The 23,473-nt window shown below is 48.6% G+C and overlaps 1 protein-coding gene across 2 annotated transcripts in view; it reads right to left on the bottom strand.

The window, feature by feature from the left end:
• Positions 1-223: 223 nt before the first annotated feature.
• LOC143424349 (uncharacterized) overlaps positions 224-23,473 on the bottom strand; it is a 95,941-nt gene continuing 72,691 nt past the window's right edge. For both annotated transcript variants that reach the window (XM_076896357.1, XM_076896359.1), the window contains one exon: positions 224-2,489. In XM_076896357.1, coding sequence (XP_076752472.1) covers positions 237-2,321 — 2,085 coding nt within the window. In that variant the 5' untranslated portion in view covers positions 2,322-2,489 and the 3' untranslated portion in view covers positions 224-236. The remainder of the gene's footprint in view (positions 2,490-23,473) is intronic.

The raw sequence follows: 23,473 nt of genomic DNA on the forward strand, positions 1-23,473 counted from the left end.
ACCAAGTGCGAGACAGACAGAAACAGGGGGACAGAGGAGGATGAGAAAGAAAGATAGATAGAGAGACAGAGAGAGAGACTCGCACGGTGCGTTTTCAGTCGATCGTCACCGCGAATGAAAAATCGTCGACCTGCTTTTCAGCACCGTGCCACCGAGAAAGAAGAAGTAAACGTAGCAACGATCGGACGCGTCGAATCGGAGACCGTTGGCGGACATAGTGGATCCTTCGAGCACGACTAACTGGGCGGATTGCAGGCGTTCCCCGCTGGATCGACCGACACCTGGTGCGGTTGACTCCTGTTCGTCACGGCGGTGCTCGTCGTGCTGCTGGTCTCCGTCGTTGGGCTCGGGTTCCCGCTGTTCCCGTTGTTGCTGCCGCTGTTCCCGCTCGTCTGCTGTTGGACGCTCGGCTTCTGCGTGACGTGCGTCTGGTAGTGCTTCGCCAAGTGCGCCTTCTGCCGGAAGCTCTTGCCACAGAGGGAACAGGCGAACGGTTTCTCGCCCGTGTGCGTTCTTATGTGAACGTTCACGCTGTATTTGTCCTTGAAGCCCTTGCTGCAGATGCTGCAGTAGTGCAACGAGCGTTCCTTGCGTTGGACGCTGCCTGGCGAACCGCCCGAGGCGCCTTGTTGCTGGCTACCACCGGTCCCTCCTGTCTCCGAGCTGGTGCTTCCGTTGCTCGCTGCGTTCGCGCTGTTGCTGTTCCTGTTGGTGCGTCGACAGTACTTCTTTGGAGCTTTCGTCGCGACCACTCTCGTGGGCGTGATTTGGAGTTGGTTCGCGGTCTGCTGCGGCTCCACCTCGGTTCGCGGGGCAGCCTGTTGCTGCAGTACCTCCTGCTGAGCCGCTGTGACCACCGTCACGGTGCTCACTTGGCCCAGGTCAGCGGGCAGAGTTATGGTCCCGAGGCTACCGCTTGTGGGGTCCAGGGTGTACATCACCGTGGTCGTCGCTGAGACGTTGCAAACCGGTTCTAAACTGCAGTAGGACTCTACCACCTCGTTGGCTATGCTCTTCAGTTTCTCGTAGTCGCCAGGGCGATAGGTCGTCTGGTCCAGCTGCGACAACAGCAGATCCTCGTCCGTGCAGGTGTGCATCGAGTCGTCTTGCTGTTGCTGCGGCTGTGGTTGTTGTTGTTGTTGCTGCTGTTGCTGCTGCTGCTGCTGCTGCTGTTGCTCGGAGACTATCTGCAGGCCAGCGTTGCTCGTTACAGGCATCGGTATGGTGGAGCCTTGGGTGGTCGGTGACGAGGAGGAAACGACTTGCGCCGGGCCAGTGTACAGTTTCCCCTGCAGAGCGCTTCTGAGGAGGCTCTCGGCTGAGTCACCGGCGCCGACCGCGACCGCAGCCACTGCGGCGGCCGCGGCCTCCTGCAGGTTCTGATCGGAGAGTTTCCAGTCGTTATTGTTGTCGCCACCGGCGCAGTTACCGCCGCTGGATGAGCCACGACCGCAGAGTTCCTTGCTCTCGACGAAACCGCTGTCGTCGGTCGCGTACTGCGACGACGCGACCGAGAAACGGTCCGGGTGAAACCTGTCGTTGACCGTCCGCGACACCTCGGTCACGTTGGTGGACTGGTCGTGTTCCTGTTCCGCGGAGGCGGGTTCCATGCTCAGTATAGCGTCCAGGTCCAGGTTCGGCCGTAGCGACCAGGAGTCGCTGGACGTGGGCGCCGGGCTCTTGCAACAGTCCAACGCGTCCATCGAGTTCGCCTCGTTGTTCAAGACGGTCAGCGTGTAGATCGCGCCGTCCGTGTTCTGTCTGTCGTTGGTCGAGCATCCCCGCGCGACCGCCTGGTGGTGCTCGTTGGTACCTTGGTGGACGTTCACGTTCTCGTTCCCGTGGCTCTGGGCGTTCGCGTGGGCCGACCAGCAGTACTTGTTCAGGTCCTCCAGGAGTATGTTACAGGTCTGTTCTTTGCTCTCGTCGGTGGCCCAGTAGTCGCAGTCCGACTGGTCCATGGGCGTCTGCTCGTTGCTCTGTTGGACGTTGCACGCGGTGTGGTGCGTCCTGACGTGGTGGTGGTGGTGATGGTGGCTCAGGGAGCCGGTGATGGTCGAGACCGGTGGCAGGGCTGTTAGGGTGTTGTTGTTCGTCTCTTTGATGAACGGCGAGCCGTGGAGATCGCGGCTCGGCTCGTGCTCCTCGTGGCTCTGGTGAAGATAACCGATGCTTCTGGTGCGATGGAGAAAGCTCTCCTCGTCGGAGACGCCGTCCGCAGAGGCGCAGTGCGGAGGTGGAGAGACGACGAAGTCGAAGAAGTCGGTCTTTGGCAGGTCCTCTCCACCCCCTCCCGGGGCGAATGCCTCCGTTAGATCCATAGAGTCCTGCGGGCGTTTCGTCCTCGTGGTTGCTTTTATCGTCGAGTCTGGGCAACGGTGGCCTTGCACGGCTGGCAGTATTCGTTCAGGGGTGGCGATTCAGCGGCTTTCAATGGCGGTGGCTGGCGTGCCTCCTCGCCCACCGCATCCTTGAACTCGGGGAACAACCTGAAACGTGACAGAGAAATTTCGCCGGTCAGCTTTCGTTTCTTTTACCATTTCTCAAACGGAGAGTCGCATTCTACGTACCCGCCATCGAGAAATAAAGCGGACTTAACGATATATTCGTTTAAACGGCCCCGCTATGTCGGACGGTGAACGTATGGAAACAAGTTGCGCTGGGAATTATCGCCTATCGTTAAACAGGGAATGACTTAAGCCGAACATTCCACGGAGGATGAATACCACGGGATTGATTTCCAATTTTACCGAAGCACCGAACACCGTAGGAAAGATTTATGTCGTTAGACGTTGTTTCTCCTTCGCGAAAACGAACGCCTAGCGAATTGTCCGGAGATAGCGATGATGCCATCTAAGTCCTTGCCTGTCGTCACTCTCGTCATTACTCGTGACATTCTAACTACCCTCGTAGCCTTAAACCACGGCCTCTCAAATATTCCCGATCGCGCCGCAGTTTTCTGCCTCGCACCGCAACCCACTTTTCCGATAATTGATATCCGCGCGTACGACAATTTCCACGTCCCCCTCGATTCTTGAATTAGCATCGCTTTATAGCCACGACTGGTAGCCTATGCGGAATATGACTATCGGTCCGTTCTTTTCAATATATTCCATTGCGACCCTAGAAACTTCTACTCGCGCGACTAATTTATTCATTCTTTGCGTTCTCGTCGGTACATAATAGGAGTATCCATCATATTCGTAAGACTTCGTGGTATACGAACCCATGCGTGCACGTTACGTATCATCGTACACTAATCGCGAGCCTAGCGCGCGTACGTATACGCGCAGGGTGTCTCGCAATTTTCCTTGTTCCCAACGTGAGCTAACGTTCGACGAATACTTTATTTAAAAACCGTGACAAAACTGTGAGATGCGTCAGACTGGGTACGCGAACGAGGAAAAGATCCGTGCGATCTTCGTTTCGGAAAAACTGTTCAAAGTGCGACATTTGAAACTATCGTCCACCTGTTACACCCTTCTCCCCGCAACTTCGAACGCTCCCAGCGATTCTATACAAAAACACCCGTTACATTCCACCCGTCTATCGCCACGGACAATAGGTTGGCTAGCAGCACGATGCCGTGCGATGGCTGATTAACCGCGGACAAGATCAACCGAACGGGCTAACGTCACCCAGCGAAAACGAGACCGTAACGGAGCGACACGAAACGCGGTTGCAAAACGCGCGCGCCAGAGGCGACACGCGGCCGGGCACGCCGATCCGCGCGCGTTCGCTCTCGCCCATAGAGATCGAATCCCATAGAATCGCGGGACAATGGCGCATACCGCGACGGCGTGTCCCAGATTTTCCAGCGTTTTCTTAGCCGAGGGGCCAGCAGCGGCAGCGGAATAGGATCGGTAACGCGCGCGGGCATTAGGCCGAAGAGCAGTGGCCCTCTCGCATGCTCCAGGCGTGGGAACGCATCGCGGCGGTGTATAAATCCGCCGTGTATCCCAGCTAGCCGGTGTACACCTCGATCGGTACTCGCCTCGTACGTACTCCCGAGGGGGCGACGGGAGGGACGTGGGTAACGAAGAACCGAGCGAGATCGAGAGACCACCAGACGAGGAGGAACGTATCCGAGTAACCAGAGCCCGGGACGAGGACGGAGTAGGTGCTGGCTCTGATCGACTGGCACCGCGGTGCAACGCGGAGAGAAGGGGAGAACGTAAAAGACAGGAGAGAGAGACTACGAGTGCACGCGGACGGTGTGTGTACATAGGCAGAGCGATGTTGGCGCGAGCGGCCTAGCTGCGGGTGCTTGCGCAACTTCTTTTCCGCGAGCTATCCCAGCCAGTGTACCTGGCCCCGCGACGACGACGCACCGTACCGAATTAACGCGGCAACAGTGCAGAGAGACAAGAGTCCGCGCCGCGGCTAAATGCCAGCCACGGTGTACAACAATTGATCCGAGGGCCGTTCGCGACTCGCGCCGCTCTCGCCACCCGGATGTCCGAGGACGGAACACTACGAGCCGCGTTGCGAAACGGCCGCGCGCGGCTCGCTGGCATCGCGCGTGCGCGGTAGACCATCCTGCGGCTGGGAATGCGCGGTGGATCTGCGCGCGACCCGTCGCGGACCGACAGGCATTCGAGATACGAATTCGCCTCTGTGAGTCGCGGCTGTTCCGCGCGCCACTTTTCTCCCTTTTCCACTTGTCGTTTAGAGGGGAATGATTGCGAGTGGAGATTGGGGTACGACGATATTTCAAGAATCATGTATGTGTAATTAGAAGGAGGTGTTAATTGTTACGATGCGCGGTTTTTAACGGTTCTAAGGTAGATATGGTTTAAGAGAGATTCTTGAATCTCTTTCGAGCGCTTATTAAGCAATTAGCGTTAGGGTAGAGATAAGTTTGTAATTGCGTAATTGCTCGACGGACCGGTTAGCAAAAAAACGACGGCTGCCAGCGTACACACGGCAACAATCGATCCGTTCACGAGTAGATCGATAACTGGATAGCTCGCGAAGAGATACGTAAGAAGTTTCTCCGGCTGTCCGACTGTCCGCTTTCTTTCGCGCTGCCGGGTCCTATTGAAAACGGACTCGCTGGATCGCCGCGATCATTAATCCTCCGGGTATCCAACGAGCGATCGACTCCTGTCGAAATTGACGCCACGCTTTTTTTTCTCTTTTCCTCCTTGCTCGACGCGTGACGTCATCGTCGCTCGTTTCGAGCACCGAGCACGATACACGACGTGTCATTTTGATTAATGCGCCACAGTTTTCTAGTTTGCGCAACGATTTATCGGCTGGGAAGCGTTGCGTGTCGTGGACGCGAAGATTTCGGTGGGAAAGTTGGACGACCCGTGCGCGCGTAATCGTGCGTCGCGCGTATCTTCTGCCGCGCGTACAATCATCCTCGCTCGTAATTATCCACGTGATTAATCACAGCCTGGAGTATCGAGGCACGGCACTTTTATGAAAATATATGAATCTGTTTTTATCCCAAGGATGTTGCAACGAAAGGGTCGATCAAGTGCGAGATGGGTCATCCGACAGTTTTATATGGACGCTTCGAGAGGTGGAAGAATATAGTTGCGGATATAGTCGAATGATCTTATTCCACGCAAGGCTCTAGATACGTATCGAGGTTTAATTGTACATTTAATACCATCGATTTGGTATTCTAATCAGCGAGTCACGACTATTTTTATCGAAACCGCGAACTGCCCTACGCAATACCATCAAGTTCTTAACCTTCGTGGCTGTAGAAGTGTGGTCGAAGCTCTCAGCTGATCCGAGTGGTAATCACCGCTTGTGTCTCCGATGAAATATCGAGGAGGATGGTAACGGGCAGCCGACCAGGCGATAATTCATGGATGGGCTCTTAATGTCGATCAAAATGATGCCGTTTGACGTTTATACCCGCGAAATCGATCACGTTCGAGGCTTCCGTAATTATTGGCTAATTCGTTTCCTGGACCATCGTCGGGATCGCGTTGCGTTGCTCGCACAATTCGTGACGAGCGTCTATTTTTTTGTATAGAACACATTTGAATAAATGGCGAAAGAAGTGTTAGTACTGTTAGAAAAAATACTCTGGTACACCTCTCATTGAGATTCACGACTAAATTTGAATATAACGATGGTTTTGTTAACTTTTATATATGTTACACAAAAGTCGAGAATTTTGAAACCCTGAGTATAAACATTCTTTTTAAGTGTCGTAGGTTCGCGTGAAATTATTTTCTGAGATCGCAAGAGGTATCGATCAGATCTTAACGATTGAAAGCTCTTGGGAACCAATTTTAGGCTGACTTCATATTATATTTACGGATAGAAAAATAATTGTGATAATAAGAGATATACGTAGTAGGTCAAACGTATCACGGATGCGAGTGTATTTTTCAGCTTGAAACGTGGAAAAAAAATCTAGTCCAGACTATTCTGCGCCATTATAAAGTAATTACGTAGCGCTGATGCGAGCAGAGAATAGAATAGTGTGTATACGCGTGTACTTATTTCTGGTGTTCGATGTCGTGCGATGAAAAAATGTCGGGACTTTCGTCTATCAGGGGATCCGTAATGCAGACGGTTTTTAACTGTTTCGCTAATTACACCGCCGGTGCACAGAACCAGCCGATAGGTATTATTATGTCACTATTCGAATGAAATATTCCGAGTCGTTTGTAGAAATCACTCGGAGGCTGCCAGTAAATAGAAAACTCTAATGGGACGTGTATTGCAAGGTTCTTCAAAGCATTCCGCGACTTCCTATATGTGTACAGGCCTTTATTATTAGTAGTTTCGCGAGATTGCATCACGCGCAAAAACTGCATCCGCGGCGAAATGCCAACCGATAAACACGCATCCTCGTACGTCGCTCAAATTTTCATTCTTATCCTAACCGATCGCTCTTTGGAACTGTACGGTATTCGCGAAACCTACATTTTTTTTCACGATATTTGAAAGCACGAGAAATACGAAAGATGCGAGAAAAGTGCAGTTCTCGACTTTATAAGTTCTTCCAGATTTGTCGAGGAATCAATATTAGAAATTTCCACTCTCGAATTCGATCTTAGGTAAGTAATTTCGATAAAAATTTCAGAAAACATTAAATATTCCATTCCCTTCTTATTATGGCACCTCACAGCGCAACTCACCCAAGCCAAGGAACAAAAAAACTCAGCCTAAGATCGATCACGGAGGAAATCGCGAGCAGGTGTCGTTCGACCGGCAAAAACGCTAAGAATTCACAGAACCATCGACATTTATCGTTTCTGCTAACCCGATTTCGTCGTTGTCCGTTTGCACTCGGCGTTTTTTGCATCGTGAAACGATTGCGCGATCGTTGGGAGAGGGGTTCGCGAGAACCTCTTGGGCCTGACTCGAGGGCCCAGCGGTCATCGCTGCGAGAGACTTTGGTGTTCACGATCCCACGAAATTAGACCGCGTTGCGCAAAATGGCGGCGCAACGAGTCTTCGAAATCGTACTCTTTCGTTGACCCTTCGTCGCTTCAGGGACGATCGATCGAAAGAAAGGGGACGAGAGGCGTTGCGTGGACCACGCGGACGTTCGATCGTTCATCGCTGTCGTCGTATCCACCTAATTGTCGGTTCGTTCGCCGATTTACGACCGCCAACAGCGAGCCGGAATGGAGCCGAACGCCGCGCTCGTAAATACAGCGAGAGTCCCGAGTTATGGGCGCCGCTTGGTGCGCGCGAGTTCCGCTTTCTGCGACGATTACGGAAGCATCATTATCCCTTTAATGACCGAGCCCTGCGAGCGTTACGAGTCCACGTACGAGCATCGAGATGTTGTTCATCGCGCGCCACGAGCCCGTTTTATACGTCCGCGTTGCGATCATTAACATGCGCTCTGACCCACATGCCCCGTATGCCCAGTCGATGGTAAAACTGCTCCACTGCTTTATTTCAATTATTTCTTTATCGCCGTGCGCACTTTTTTTTGCTGGGCTAACGAGCGGTCGCTCTTACTGGTCCGCAGGAACGACTCAATTTATTTAGACCAACCGAATATTTTATAGACGCGATTCTGAACGTCGCTTTCATCGAAATCGATGGATCGACGAGAGGGTTTCATTCGAAAAGGCAGAATAATTTTCGAAATAGCCAGTCAAATGAGAATTCACACTCGTCATTTACGAGCTGCTTTTATCTGCGTGCGAAAAATTATCTCTTATTTTACATACAAAAATACATTGTCGTACAAAATGGTGGATAATAGAACGATCGATAGATTGAAACAAGGATAGGAAAAAAAGATTCGCATTAATAATTTATATTTAGCGTGTGATCAACGTGAATATCGATTACCAGCTCGTTGAGAAGCAACATTCTACTATCCATAATTAAATAAAAATCGCCGCGCGACCGTTCGCAAGATGGTCGTCGCGTGGACGTCCGTCGAGGCGAGCTAATCCTCTTATCTCGAGCATCAAAATGCGACAGTGATATTTACGATTGCTCGCGCAGGCGTATTGTAAATACGAGAGTTAAACGGACGCATTGGCCAACGTAATTGGAGAGATGCCCCTAGCCGGGCGACTGACGTGAACACGCGCGTAAAATGACAAGAACAGCCTTTAAAATCGTTATCGCGCGTTCAGACGCGGATCGCAGCCAGCGATTGTTCCGAGGAGCGTGGAAATATCAATGAATATTACTCATCGATCCCAGCAGGGCTCGGGTTTGCGCAGAAAAGCCTCTCCTGGCAAACTCGCCGCTGCTGCGGCGCGCGAAAAGCAAAAGACTCGCTCGAGCTATCCTTGACATTTAGCGGCGTTACCGAGTTAACCGCCAGGCCAATCTTCCGTTTGCAGTTGCCGCAACAGCCGAGCGATACTTGGTCGTGAAAGATCGTAGGCATTACGCTTTTTTATCCGCCTCGAGCCCCTGTAATTTAACCACCCTTGTAACATTGTCCAAGGATCAGGTCAGACGGACGTACGCTCGTTCCTTTCTTTTTTTTTCTTTTCCCACTGCCTTTTCCTTTTTTTTCCGCGCGACGACTTGCGAAACGCGCTCCGTCGCTGGAATTTCCATTCGTTTCGACGGTTTCGCGAACGCTCGCTGTCGCGGATGCCGTGATTCATCGATGTTTCGAGGTTTCTGTTTCTTTGGGATGGAACGGGACGAGGGGAGCCAGTGATGATTCATCGTTTGGTCAAAGGACGCGGAAGTGGCAAGTGGTTCTTTCGTTTGGTCAGCGCAGTTTCTTGTCGTTCGCTATCGCGCGCCGACGTGCTCATCGGAGGAAAGTGCGAAATGATTTTGTCAGACGACTTTAAAAGTTAAAATAAGACGAAAATGAAGAACAAAAAATTGCATTCAAGGCTTTGCTTTGGAGGAAAATAATTTGTAAGATTCTCTGGGTACGCGTGGTGCTCTTGTGGATCTACGCGTACCCAAGAAATTGAAAAATTATTTCCTTCAAAGCAGAGCCTCGAATGCTACTTTTTCATTCTTCATCATCGTCTGATTTCGATCTTCTGAATCATCCTTTAAAATCTCTGTCAAAACTAATAACCCAGGACTCGTATATTAATCCAACATATTATTATCACTTCGTACTAGCGTGTAATAATAGAAAATGGAGGACAAAATGCAGCTGGCTGTCCAGAAACGACGTTTTACCCGCACGTAAGAAGAAACGATGCCTCTGCACGCCACGAACTCGCTCGAAACACTCGAGGCGCGCGTGAGGTGTCGAAAAAGGGAGGTGCCTGCCAAGATGACGCGCGTCACGACGTCGCGTATTCAGGTCAGAACCGAGCGCGGAGCCGAGGTATCCACGCGGATATCATCGGTGACTCGATAATTAGCTGGCCACGTATTCGAGGAGAGTCCAGCGGCGTGAGTAGGCGATTCGAGGCGTCGCGTATCCGGTCCACGACGGTTTCCTTTCCGTCGAAACGCCAGATGATGAACTTCGTCCACCGTGGACAACGCGTCGTCGAAATTGCCGGCTTCCGCCGTCCGATCTCGCGATCGAGAAGAGAAGAGTCGATCCTCGACACGTCCCGGAAGGTGGCACGGGCTCTGTATAGCAAACTCTGTGGGAATTAAACGCTTCCTGATTGGCGTTTTCGGGGCATCGTGCGAATTCTCGGAATTTTGGGTCCACGAGTGTAATTGTTGGACTGGTTTGAAAGTTTGGAGGTCTGTGGGATGTCGAACGTGTATCGTGGCACGAAAATACAGAATTTCGAGTAACAACAAGCGAGAGAAACGAGATGGTTACCCAGCGAGCGATATAATGCAGCGCGTAGCATAATTGCTTGTAATGGATGAAACTATACGGCGAGGGCACGGTATCTGGAACATAATTAGAGTGTGCAACAAGTTTAGAAAAGAAAGAGTCAGCCGTGTCATGTTCGTAGACGTTGAGGTGGCCTTGAGCTACCAATCCACTTTAGACAGAGAATAATAGGTGCGCGTTTGACCTATGGTGCAAGTCGAGGAAATCTCTCGTGTTACTACGCGAGGCCACGTTTTCTCTTGCACGAACTCGCTTATTTGCTTGGTTTTTATTATCCGTGGTAATTTTTCATTTCATCGACGAGCATCGGAGAGCGTAAGAGAAAATTGGTTCTCTTTAGAGTAACGATTTCAGGGAACGTCTCTTTCAACTATCAAAATTCGTCGAAACGGAAAGTAGAATTTTTTTCATTTCGATGTAACGAAGGATTCGTCACAGTCGTTCTAGTCATTGTACGCGTGCAACGCGGTCGTAAGTAGACGATGGAAATAGTTAAAAGAAAACGGAGGGGATCGTTGGAGCGATATCGAGAGTCACGAAGCCAGGTGTTCATCACTCGGCTGGTTGCGGGGATATTAAGTGTATCTCTCAATTTACGAAGAAACACGAGGCATCTTGAAAGCCTTCCCAGGAGAACACATCATTCGCTCGCGCTATAACTTACACTGAAATACGTTGAAAGGAAAGTTTTAACGACTGTATCATCCGCGCGTTGAAACGTCATGTTGAAGCACCCGTTCTCATGCTTAGACATCCGTGAATCATCTGCTCCGCGGAGTATTTAACAAATCTGAACTTGAGATCTCGCATCCACTCGGTTGGTAATTACATATATTACAATTCATATCGTGGGAATGGTAGGTCTCGAAATAGTCGTCTAGGAAAATTTTCCATTTTTTCCATTCTTCAATTATGTCATCTCGTAATTAAGACAACATTTCCTATACCCGCGTAGACGTTACTCGGAGCGCTCCAATTTTCAAACTAAAACCTCTGCCATTTTTTTAACATGCTCCTGGGCACTCGTGTCTCCTCCCGTTACAAATAGTACGAACAACAAATTTCTGAGAAATTGATCGACAGGTTGATCGTTGGTATTTCAACGTTTCGACAGAAACCAACTACCGAATGGACATTCTCATTATGAGTAACAAGTTCTGACAACTGCAACCTATCCCTGTGCGGCGGGGATCAGAATACGCCCACAGTATCCCCTGCTTGTCGTAAGAGGCGACTAAAAGAGGGAAGAACAGGGTCAACAATGTAGAAAACAGTTACGAAACAAGAATTAGAAGACTTAGTCGATATACGCAAACACGTAAAACGCAAAATGTGTGCAAAAAGAATGCACCCAGTAATTGCACAATAAAAAAAAGTATAAGGGATGAAAGAAGATTACTTGAAACAGTATGCCAGAAAAACTATCCCATTCAGCAAAATAAGATCACCATGCTCTTTCAAACGCCATCTACTGGCATAAAAAAATTCAATAAAAACCATTAAACCGTAACCCCAAACTGTACACCCTCTTTCCATTACTAAACTAAACCCTGCTCGACATCCACGAACCTAACGAGCAGAAAGTGCTCGTAAAAACCAAAAAATCAATTGATTCCACGTCTGCCCGCGTTCATTCGAATCCTGAACAAGAATTGCCGCGATCCAACGAGGAATAACCACGCGAGACGAGCGTACTCTCGTCTGGTGCGCGTCGTTCGATGATAGTAATCGCTCGGGAGCTACTCGCGCCTCGTCCGGCTCGTCGATCGTCTACTCGCGGCTAGGAAATGATCGAAGGATTCAATTCAATCGGCGATACTGTTCATCGTCCGGTTCTAATGGGTTGGAAAGGTACGAAGGTTAGGAAAGCGAGTTCCGCGCGGACTGTCGAACGCGCGCGCGCGCGCGCGTGCTTCTTTCGCGCGGAATTGGATAAAATCGCGATCGTATCGGCCGCGGAAGGTGAGAAATAGATCTTGTGCAGTTTCGTTCAAGGCGAGCGCTGGTAATGGGCGAGCGTTCGTTCATCGGCGCAATTAGCGCGTGTGATCGCCGGGACGATCCGATTTCTGAAAAATCGGTCGGTTGTTCCAGGCAGAAGCGACGCGCGCGGGAATCGACGGTCGAACTTGAACGTCGAGAAATCTGAGCGGTTCGAACTGGAAGTTTTTAGAAATTATTCATTGTCCACGAGTACTTTTAGTTGGCAGAGTTCAGTGGTTCAGCTTGTATAATAAATAGTTAATTTATTTATAGATTGTATATAATAAGTGGATCGATGTTAGTAAATTGAAATTGTTACGTTAAGTGTATAGTGATTCAGTTAATTGTAAGCAGATTTATCTAGGCGCTTCGCTCTCCTCTCAGTCTTGCTGATGTCTGACCAAGTAACCGTGTCTGGCTGAATCTACTTAACAGGCGGCTGTAACACCGTGCATCGCGATTTTTTGCCGATCGATATTCAACTACAACTCTAGAGTTGTTGGCAGTTTCTAATGAGAAAGATCGAAGGGGAATATAGACTTTCGTAAAGGAAATCAACGTGCTAAAATAATTTCTAATTTATATTACGTTGTTCCATGACAGTTTAGCCTTTGATACAGCGGAAGGCGTAAAACCTGTCGTACCGTTGAAACGAGACGTAATTAAAAATTGAAAGTAATTGGGATCGAGAACGAGAAAGGACGAGGTTCGAAACGAAAGTGATAATTACTTGAAATTATTGGAATGCACCAATTTTGTCGCAACGAGTTACGAAACTGCCCGCGCTTCCCATTTCCTTTCCTGTTTTTTCCTTATTTTTTTTGTTTTTTTGGTTCACACATACGCGCCGTCTACTTACCAGGGGAAAAATATTGATCATTAAGGATGCGAAAATATCGGCTAACGGGGCGATTTCGTAAATCAGTGCGCGTTTAATAATTTCTCCGCAGGTGTCAATTATTCGGTGGCCCTCGACGAAACTCGTTCGACTCGTTCCAAAACGAGATTATTAAATCGGCATCTCGGCCTATAATATCGCGCGTATAATATACGCCGATTTATCGGGACGTCTCTGGTTGACGCGTTCTTTCCTGAATGTCGAAATAATTGCCGTTTACTGTTATTCGAATACTCCTCGGCTGGCTCAGCTCGATTCGATCACGCGAGCCTATCGAAATGGTGCAGCTGGGAAACCTCGGGTACTTTAAAAACACTGGTAGATATCGGATTACTTCTTTTCTAGCCGGGTATCGTAAATCGTTGATAGCCGATAGAGTGCGGAGTACAACCTGTAATTAGCGTACGCATTAGTTATCCGTTTCACGAGGTATCGTTTAAACTGTGACCCAATGTGCACTAACTTCCCCATTTTTCGATTGAATTTTATTGAAAGCGGAGTCTGGAGAATGGTATCCGTGCGATCGTAAATAAATTTCACGTGTTGCATCGTGGATGGTAGTTCGCCGCGGATACGCATTCCTTGAAAACTTAGCAGAATACCGGTAGAATGCATGCAAATGCATCGTGATGCATTTAAATACAATCGAATATATCAAAATATATATTTGAACGCAGCGATCTGGATTGAAATACATTCAGATGCATTAAAACACGTCCAAGCGCATTCGAATATACATGCGAATGCATCCAAATATTTTGAGATGCTTGTGGAAACATTCAGATGCATTCGAATCCATCCAAATGCAACTAAACTTATCCAGATAGACGCGAGTGCATCCAAGCGCATCGAAATACATCCAGATGCATTAAGACACGCTCAAGTGCATTCAAATATACATGCGAATGCATCCAAATATTTCGAGATGCTTGTGGAAACATTCAGATGCATTCGAATCCATCGAAATGCAACTAAACTTATCTGAATACACGTGAGTGCACCCAAGCGCATCCAAATATATTTGCGAATGCATCCAAACGCATTCAAATGCATCCAAATATTTCGAGATGCTTGTGGAAACATTCAGAGGCATTCAAATCCATCGAAATGCAACTAAACTTATCCAAATAGATGCGAGTGCATCCAAAGCACATCCAAATATATTTGCGAATGCATCGAAACGCATTGAAACGCGTCGAAACGTATCGAAACGCATCCGATCGTATCGAGACCGATCCGAGACAAGAGATCGCAACTCAGCGCGGTATCCGACTCGCAATTTTCAAACTACCATCGGAATCTGAAACGGAATCCATCTCAATTACAACCCGTTAATAGCAGCTTCGGTCGCAGCCGCGAAATTAGCAATCTGCGAGGAGAAAGTCTGCAGCGACGCGACTGCTGGACGCCTTTCGAGCGGAGGCATCGATTCGAAAAAACAGCGTCGCTAGTGTGACAACCGATAATTGCCGTTCCCCGCGTGCGTTTTCTCGCGCGGCAAAACGCGTAGCCGTGACAAGCACGTCGATCGCGACGAAACGCTTTTAAAGGACGTGCAACTTTATCCGCAAGCCGGTGCATTTTTTCGCGGATTTTTCTAACGGTCGACTGGGAAAACACGACTAACCTGTAGGGAGCGAGAAAAAAAAAAAAGAAACAATCCAACGAGTCGGCTCTGTCTTCGATACCTTTCGAGAGCGTCCACCTTGTTCCGTTAATGGCGGCGTCGAGCGATTTCGGCTCAATATTCATCGGCTCCTCGAATAATCCTGCAATTTCTTACACGTTTCTCTTTCACGCTAGACTTATTTGGAGAGAGATATCCACTTTTTAACGTCCGTTTCTGATTCCCGTTAGGACTTGGAAATTTATGTGATTCTTGCGTTAGAAAAATTTGCAATGTTCGTGTGTAACTATGAGAGTCCGCTTTTGGTAAGTTATAAGTCGAATCACGTTTTGCGTTATTTTAGATTACGGTTTTCTTTGAATTTAGAAATCCATTATGGTCGTCGCGGTGTATTCTCAAGCCTTTGTAGTAAAAAGCACGAGATAATGCTGATTTCTTTAAAGACGTGAAAATTTCCATTTTTGTCTGATTTTTCGAGGTTCGCGAAGAACAGAGTCTCGGGACGATTATTCCTTTCTAATTGTGAGCCGTGTCAGACAAGACACGAGGAAGCGTGCCCGCAGGGATGCGGCACGAGCTTCACGATCTAATTTATCGCTACAACAGGTAGCGTCGCAGTCGCGTTTTAACCGCGGGTGTTAAGGAACTCCGAAGCAAAGTGAAATCGCGGTCCCTGGTGCAAAGCGCGAATACCTTTTTCATCTTCGCGACATACGTAGACGCTTGTAAGTCCCGTGTGCAACATCGTGGAAAGTCGTCTCGTTTTAGAAGCTTGTCCGTACGTAGAATCCTATTTTCGATCCAGTTGCAACCTTCTCCGTTACCCTTCCTACGCGCTCGAAAAAACGCGCTCTCACTATCAAAGTGTATTCATAAGGACGTTAGAAATATTTTCTCTACAAACTCTCCTCTACTTTAACCCTTTTCTCGCCCTCGAAAAGTTTCGTTCGAGTAGTTCGAACTTCCAATTAACCGTTTTGTCCCGAAGTCTCGACTCGCCCAGCGAAACAGTGCACGCACGCCATATTTGTCAAGCCCGAGGGGGTAATAAACCAAAGTGGGACAAATTGAAAAAAAAGAGGAACACCCAAGGATCTCATTAAAGAGGCAGCGAGATATCGCCCACCAGACGTGTTTGCCAATCGTATAAAAAAGGAGGAAAAAATAAGAACGACCAACCGAATTAACGCACACGGACATTTCTCATTCGGACATAATCGTGTTTATCATCGTATTATCGATATCGCATTATGGGCGTCGTGTTTCCGGCGTGGCAGCGTCGAGATCGATCGAGATGATCGTCGAAAAGAAACAGAGTCGATCGACACGGTTAATCGCGGAGTGGATCTGTCGTTGCGATTGCACCAGAGGCGACTTTCTTCTTTTCCGTCGTACGTTCGCTGCTGCCCTACCCGTTGCACTGGGCCAGAGATTGACGAATTTTTACGACCGCCTTTATACGCCGTAATAACACGTTTCGCGGCCGTTCTATGGCTTCATCTTCGACTGGACGTGACTACACGTGCGGTTTCGAGATTCCACCCCTTCGAAACGCGTTCTCTGTGTACGTATGTAGATTTTTTTTCATTTTCGATCGTTTTTTCTAAGCAGTGTTTCGCCTTCGGTTCCTGGTGATCGATTCTGCAGGCAGCGGCAAAAACGTCGAACGTCACGGTCGAATTGGTCATCAAGGTTATGGTCATCGACGCTAAGAGCATTCGCGGCGGTGGTTTTGCGAAAATTTCTGAGCCAGTTTTGTTCTCTGCCGCGATTCTCTGCTCGATATTTATAATATCTGACAGAATCATTTTTGAATGATCAAGAGGCTTCTCTTTTTTTGTGGGCTCGATTTTTCGAATGTTGAATAGTTTTTTCTTGTTTAATTTGTGGACGGTGATGGTATCTTGCTCGCGACACGAATAGAATATTCCTTTTTTTAAGAGATCGTTCTTTGGTCTCCTTTTTCGTGATTCCAGTAGAGCGATTTTTTTTATGCAAAGAATAGTCGAAAATTATTGAGCGACGCGATAGCTGACTTAAAAAGATAATTATCTGGAATACAAAAATTTGACGACGTCTGGGAATAAATTTATGTACGAAAGTTTCGCTCGATCTAAGCCCAGCGTTCTCCATTTTGGTACCCGGCGACTACTTTGCCAGGCTTCCTTGTTCGCAGCGTCAACAGTTGTCCCTCGACTCTTCCTCTCCATCTCTTTCTCTCTCTCTCTCCGTCTGTTTTCATTATTCTCCAGTGGTCGTCGAGCGTTCAAGGTATCCTATCGCGTAAAAAGAGAGAAGAAAAAGAAAAAAAGAGGCAAACTCTCACGGCATATGCCGAGCGTTCCCAACGGATCTGACTTTGAGACCGCGACGCGTGTCAATGTCAACTCTGCCTAGCTTGGCAGTCAGTGTCAGTGACGCAACGACGGCTGCAAAGGCCAGCCTGTTAATTACGTGTAAAACCTTCTCCGGGAATGGTGCTCGATTGTTGATAAACAACGGATGCATAATACATTGTCGGAGATTTCTCTTTTCCGCGGCGGTGCCTCGAATCCGCTTCGACTGCGAGGATGCGCTCCTGCTGACGCAACCAGTCACGTGTCTTCTGATCATATTCTCCATTTTCTCTCTTCCTCTTTCTTTTTTTATTCTACGCTCGGTGGATTAGTGAAATAATTTTATGTTTGTCGAGTCAATTGAATTTAAAGTCCTTTGGAGCCATTTTACTTTAGTCAATACATCAGCCTCGAAGCCCTCGAGTTGAATCCTGGCAACTTGACTAATTCGAACGAGACTCTACGTTCGTCAACCGACGAACGAGCTCGCGTGTTGCAGAGCCGCGCGTGCGTGGATATCGTGGAAGGCGCGATTCGAAAGAGGTCCATGATGCAAACGCAAGACAATTCCTGGCTCGCGTACACTCCGCGCATAATTGAACCGAAACGGAGCCTCGCTCGAACAATACCTCGCCGAGTTATCTGATCGACGGGGTGGGTGAGAAAGGGGAACGTGTACCGATCGAATTGATTTTAAACCGCGTTAAGGATAAGCCAAGTGCGGCGGTATCAGTAACGGAGATCGTTGCAGCGATAAACGGGGGGAAATGTAACGCGCGTCTTAATTGCTGTTAACAGAGTTCGTCGATCGTTGCGCGATAGCCAGAAATTAGAGCCGCAATAGGTAATAACGCTTACACGATACTACAGAAATGCTGCCAGGTGAACGGCGGTTCAAGTGAAAAATGACTCGCGATAGATAATTGTGCACCCTCTGTCCAGTCTGCCGCAGCAAAGCTTTCAAAACGGTTCGCCATAGGATAAAACAATGTTCCATGATGGAGGATAACAATATGACAGACGGTGTAATTTTATTTTTGCCGCGTTCAACTCGATCTAGAAAAATGACAAATTATTCGCTCAGAGATTTCGACCTACCCAAGGCCGCCTCCGCAGCTAAGTGCAAGCCTCGCCAAGCGTGACCCTCGTTTTTACTCCATTTGTCATTGCGACTCGACCTTCGCTTTCCTCCCTTTCACCGTTCTTTTCATCCGTCGTTCCCTCTTTCACTTCCGTCGTCCGTTACGATCGCGACAGGCGTCTCCTCGCCGATTTTCGTCCGATTCATAACCGATGAGTGAGGCACAAGACGACAAACCGACGAGCCAATGGAAACGAGAATACAAAATGGTTGCGTAACGGTCTCGCATCGATTATTCGAGCCTCGTTTCCTGAACGTGTACATAACTTTGGTTGCATTAATGCCCACCTCGTTACGCGGGAAATTAATTCCCCATTCCGATTTGTCTAATTGTCTAGACTCGATGTTTCTTCGATTACGACGATTTCCGCGTTCGTCTGCAATCCCCGCGAGCGGAAGACCGACGGATCCGTTTTTCACGGACGCGCGTCGCATCATCTCTCGCGTTTAAAAGTGAACACTTGGTCGATCGAATCGCGGAATTTACGAGGGGCGAATTGTATCGATAACGAACGCACGCTCTGACCGGGCTTAGTCGGCGTTTTCACTGAAACACTCGGAGGGTAACGATTGCGCAACAATCTGAATAGTTTAACTCATCGAAATGATTATTTCATAAGTGAAAGGCGTCGAGAGTAGCTTATCAGCCTCGGAACTTCCAGATCGCTAGACTGTGAAGTTTTATGGATTTCTGGGAAAACACGAGGAACGCGAAACGCCGGGTGCGCGGCGGGAACCTTCTCAAACGCGTTCGTGGTGGACGTCATATTTGTTCCACGACAGAACCCGAGGAATACGAGAGAAAGAAAGAGAGAGAGACTCTCGAGGAATTCGAGCGTCATCCTTTGAGCGACCTCTTATCTCCATATTTCGCAGAGGAATTTTTATTTAATTTCGGTATCGATTTCTTTTTATCGTCGACGAGTAAAGGTATTACCGATGACCTCGCGCGGACGCCGCTTATAAACTCCGCTGCAATCGTTAATACTTGGCATTGCCGTAACGATCGCAGAAGCTTCTCAATATCAATTAAAAGTAATAACGAATTTCCATTTAAAACGGCGCTGTTCGATAGATATCGAACAGCCAGTCGGCGATAAATATCGAACGGGGCCACGCGAGGGGGGGGGGGGGGGGGGCCAGTCGGTTTTTTCGATTAAACGACCCTGCCAATTAATCCGCCATTACGCGTCACCGAGATCTACCTGGTTCTCGCGTGTTTGGCCGCGAGATCGGCCTAAGAAACTTGCTACGAAACCGCCAACCGGATGTGCCTCTTTCAGCTCGCGGGAATAAAATTTGGATCGATCACGGTCACCTTGGCCGACATAGATCGGTTGGACGGACGTCGAAGACCTTTGAGCAACAAGTATCTGCTCGGAGTAGATTTCTATACGATCATGCGATTAAATGTTCAACTTGAGAATTCGATTTCCTGTCCGATGAATCTATCTACAGTTCTATATTTAAAAAATGCTCTGAGTATATTTGAAATATTTAATCGAATTATTTCGTTGGAGAATCGTTTTGAAAAGTCGAATCGGTTGAAAGTCGACGCACGGAGTCCAAAGCAATTCGCGATCAGAGGATTCCGATTCTTTTACTCGACGGACATAATTCCAGTCCACGGGCCGGTAATTGCTAATTGCACGACTCCTTCGACCTCGTCCCGCCTTTACCACTCGGTTCCCGGCCTCCTCCGCGAGCTCCGCTTTCTTCCATCCTCGATTGTTCGTCGTCATTGTGTTTAAATGGCGCCTTTTTCCCTCGCGGGACGATAGGTATCGTTTCCTCGTCGCCTCCTCGCTGAATCCTCTTCCGTCGCGACCATCCTGCTCTCGACCAGCGAAGCAAATGGCTGCTGCCTCGAAGAGCGTCCCTGACTGCTGCCTTATCTTCGTACATTCGATCTTCTGAACACGCTGCTTCTTATCAACAGCCCCGTGGGACAGTTAAACGATCATAGAAAATTCTCTGCGAAACGATGATATTCAATTTCTCTAAAAAATTCTATAAATAGGCAGAAATATACGCACGGAATTAATATCGAAATTCTTAACCAATAATACGGATAATAATATTACAAGTCTGACAACGTGAAGCAGACGACGGTTCCCACGAAATTTTGAAACGTCTACGCAAAGATGTCGTTCGTGGCTAGCGGAGAGGAAAGAGGAGGAAAAAAACAGGCGAGGATCGCGCGTCGAGGAAGAGAGAGAAAAAGAGAGACGCGAACGCTGTCCCGGGATAGCTTTCTCTGTCGCTGCACGTGTGTAATTAAAGGAGCTGCTCTCGTCCGGCTCAATTAAGAAAAAAATGATAAAACCGACGGCAATTAAGCCGCGGACCCCTTAACCCAGTTGCCACTTAACAATTGGACACGCGGGGTGAAGCACGGCTGCTCGGGACAGAACCGCACCCAGGCGAAAATGTCGGTACTGGCGAACGTTGGTCCCATCTCGTTTCTTCCGTTTTCTTCTTTTTTTTTTCTTCCTTCCAGTCGAAAGAGAAACGACTGGCACACGATGAAACTGCAACATTACGTGGCTTGACCAATTGGATCGTTCCATGTTTTTCGTGGCTCTTGCGGACGAGGCTCCCGAGGAAAATGGGTAATTGGAGTTGCCATGTTGGTTTCTCGACGTATCCCCTGGCTTTTTTTCTTAATTAACACGCCAATCTCCTCTGTACACCCCGTGTCATTTTCTGTGTGTTTACCTTAAATTCAATTTAAATCGTAGCGCTGAATTGCCGTTTGATACGAACGAAGCAATCTTCAATTTCGACGCTTGTGTCGTTTCTAATTGGAATCCAGCTAGAGGCTCGTTACTTAAGGAAAATAATTGCTGTGCGAATCTTCTGTTCTCTCTTAAGAAGCACAAGTTTATTTTATGAAAAAATTCTGATTACTAATGAAATCGAGTAATTTCGAGAAAAGCACATGTTAGAATTAAATCGCGCATTGGTAGAACAGCGAGAGAGAGAGGACGAAAGAAAATGTTTGATAGATAGCAGACGATGAATAATAACAACGATAACGTCGTCTCGCGTCGCGGAAGTGGCTGGCAAGAAAACGGATGCTCGGCCCAATTCCTCCGGCACACGCTCGTAAACGCGCTGAAACACTTCGCGATCGCCACGCTACACTTACGAAATCGGCAGCATCGTACGCGCCGTGGCGGACGAAAAACGAGGCCTGATACGATGGGTATGCGGGATGCGACCGTGACGGACGCGTTGTCTACTCGTATGCAGATCGTATATTCAAATAAATTCGGCGCTCGTCCAGCCGCGTTCCTTTTTTCATCTCTTCCTCGAGGCAAAAGTAGGAGATCCTTGTTAGACGTGCTCGGTCGCTCATCTCGGCGAAGAGGATTCTTTTCGCATTAATTCGAACACCGAGTTTTTTTTCGGTAATTTACGTTATTATTTTAATACTTTCAATTTACAACGAAAGAAACGTGGAGAACGTGTCTTGAAAGCTTCATATTTCTCGAGGATCTAAAAGATATTTAGAGAACAGACTTGAAGCGAGACTTGAGAAGATCTCGCGAGTACCACTATACCAAACCTAACAAAAAAAAATCTTTAGAACCGCTATCCTACTCCACGTTCGAGAAAATCGCCAGCAGTGAGAAAAATTCGCCCTGTCCAGATAAGTAGCAACGCTCACGGTACTTCGCGTCGAGCCAAGACGCATAAGTTCCTGAATTTAAAACGCATCCAGGATTTTATCTCCGTCCCGTAGACCAGCGCTGCTTGTACGAGAATCATGTACCAGCAATCGCGATTCTTGAACGAGGAGTACGTTAAATTTCCCGTGCATACCTCCGTTGACAGGCGTTATCCCAGTTTCAGTAAAACAATCGGACGGCGCCCGCCATTTTGGTACCTCGGCGCGCGCGGCACCGTGGCACAAATCCGCGAAGGAAATCGCCGGTGTTCGCGCGCTGTCAGCGATTTTCATCGGCGATTACGCACGGTGGAAGCGTCTCTAACGCGCCCAACGCGGTTGATTTATCGGTCGGAGCCGCGAACGACACGGGGCCCCGTCGTACGCGGTGCATTATGCGCCGCGCACGCAGCAGCGTGCGTCGCGGATCGGTATCGCTGGGATTCATGGAAAATAGGCGAACGCGACGGCGGTGGCCGCTCGAGAGATCCCGTTACCAGAACAAGAGAGACCAGATATGGAACAATTCGACGGAACCGTGGAACGCTCCCTACGTGTCGCGTTTCCAGGGACGACGTTTCAATCTTTCGTCGTCTTTACAAGCCTGTCGCGGGATTATCGTTGGTCCCGGACATTCTGCGGTTCGCTGGCTGTTGGTATTCGGTGGTCCACGTTCCAATTCAAACGGGACCAGCCTTTTCTTCGCGATAATTGCATTTGGATTTGCACAGGAGAAGTAAGAACGCGTATGTTCGACGCGAAGTGGTTTGTTGGGTGCTTGCCAGAGGGTGCGTTGTAATTCTTTCTCGGCTAATTCGAGTAAAAATAGAGAAACTTAATTTTGCAGACTAGATAGTTTATATATATATATATATATCGCTTTTTACAGTGTCTTCAGAATTGAGTAGCCTTGTTCAGGTTAGATATTCGTTCAGACGCAGTCTGTCTCGTTCAAAGCGTGTCTCAAGCGAGGAAACGATCCGAACTGGAAAATCGAAATCGATTTCAAGCGAAACGAGACAACTTCGCGCTCGGTACAACAGTCTCGACTGAATTATAGTAGAGCAAAATACTACACCGTTAAACGGATCACGAGTAGTACACACAAGCGTGGCACGAAATTAATCAGAAGCCAGAAGGTGTTTCGCGCGTTCGCGTATACGTTCTGCATCCGATCCCGTTAAGAGGCGAGCCCCAGATCTCCCTTCGCTTCTGGACAAATTTCAATTGGGCCGAGCGTGTCCGTGGCTGGATCTATGGGACGGCTTACGGGCGAACGAGGGATCTTACCAGCCGCCGGGGCCTCCAGCGGAACGTTTTCTAGAAAGTGGACGGGACGGTGGGTAATGGATTCGAAAAGGAGGTCGAAGGAAGTGTTCCCCGGATAATTCCTCGCCATCTACGAACTCCTCGAGCGAGCGTCCGTCGCTTGCTCGCGAGGAAACGCCCTCCAATAATAATTCCTTCGTCCGTGTTCGAGAGTCGAGGGGAAAAAACGCGTGACACCCACCGCTCGTTTCTCTTCAAAGACATCCTCCGCGAGCGCGTCGAGCGGACGTCCACGAGGCTCGACCACGCGATACC

Source organism: Xylocopa sonorina, chromosome 6 (genome assembly GCF_050948175.1).
Source record: "Xylocopa sonorina isolate GNS202 chromosome 6, iyXylSono1_principal, whole genome shotgun sequence".
Classification (NCBI taxonomy): Eukaryota; Metazoa; Arthropoda; class Insecta; order Hymenoptera; family Apidae; genus Xylocopa; species Xylocopa sonorina.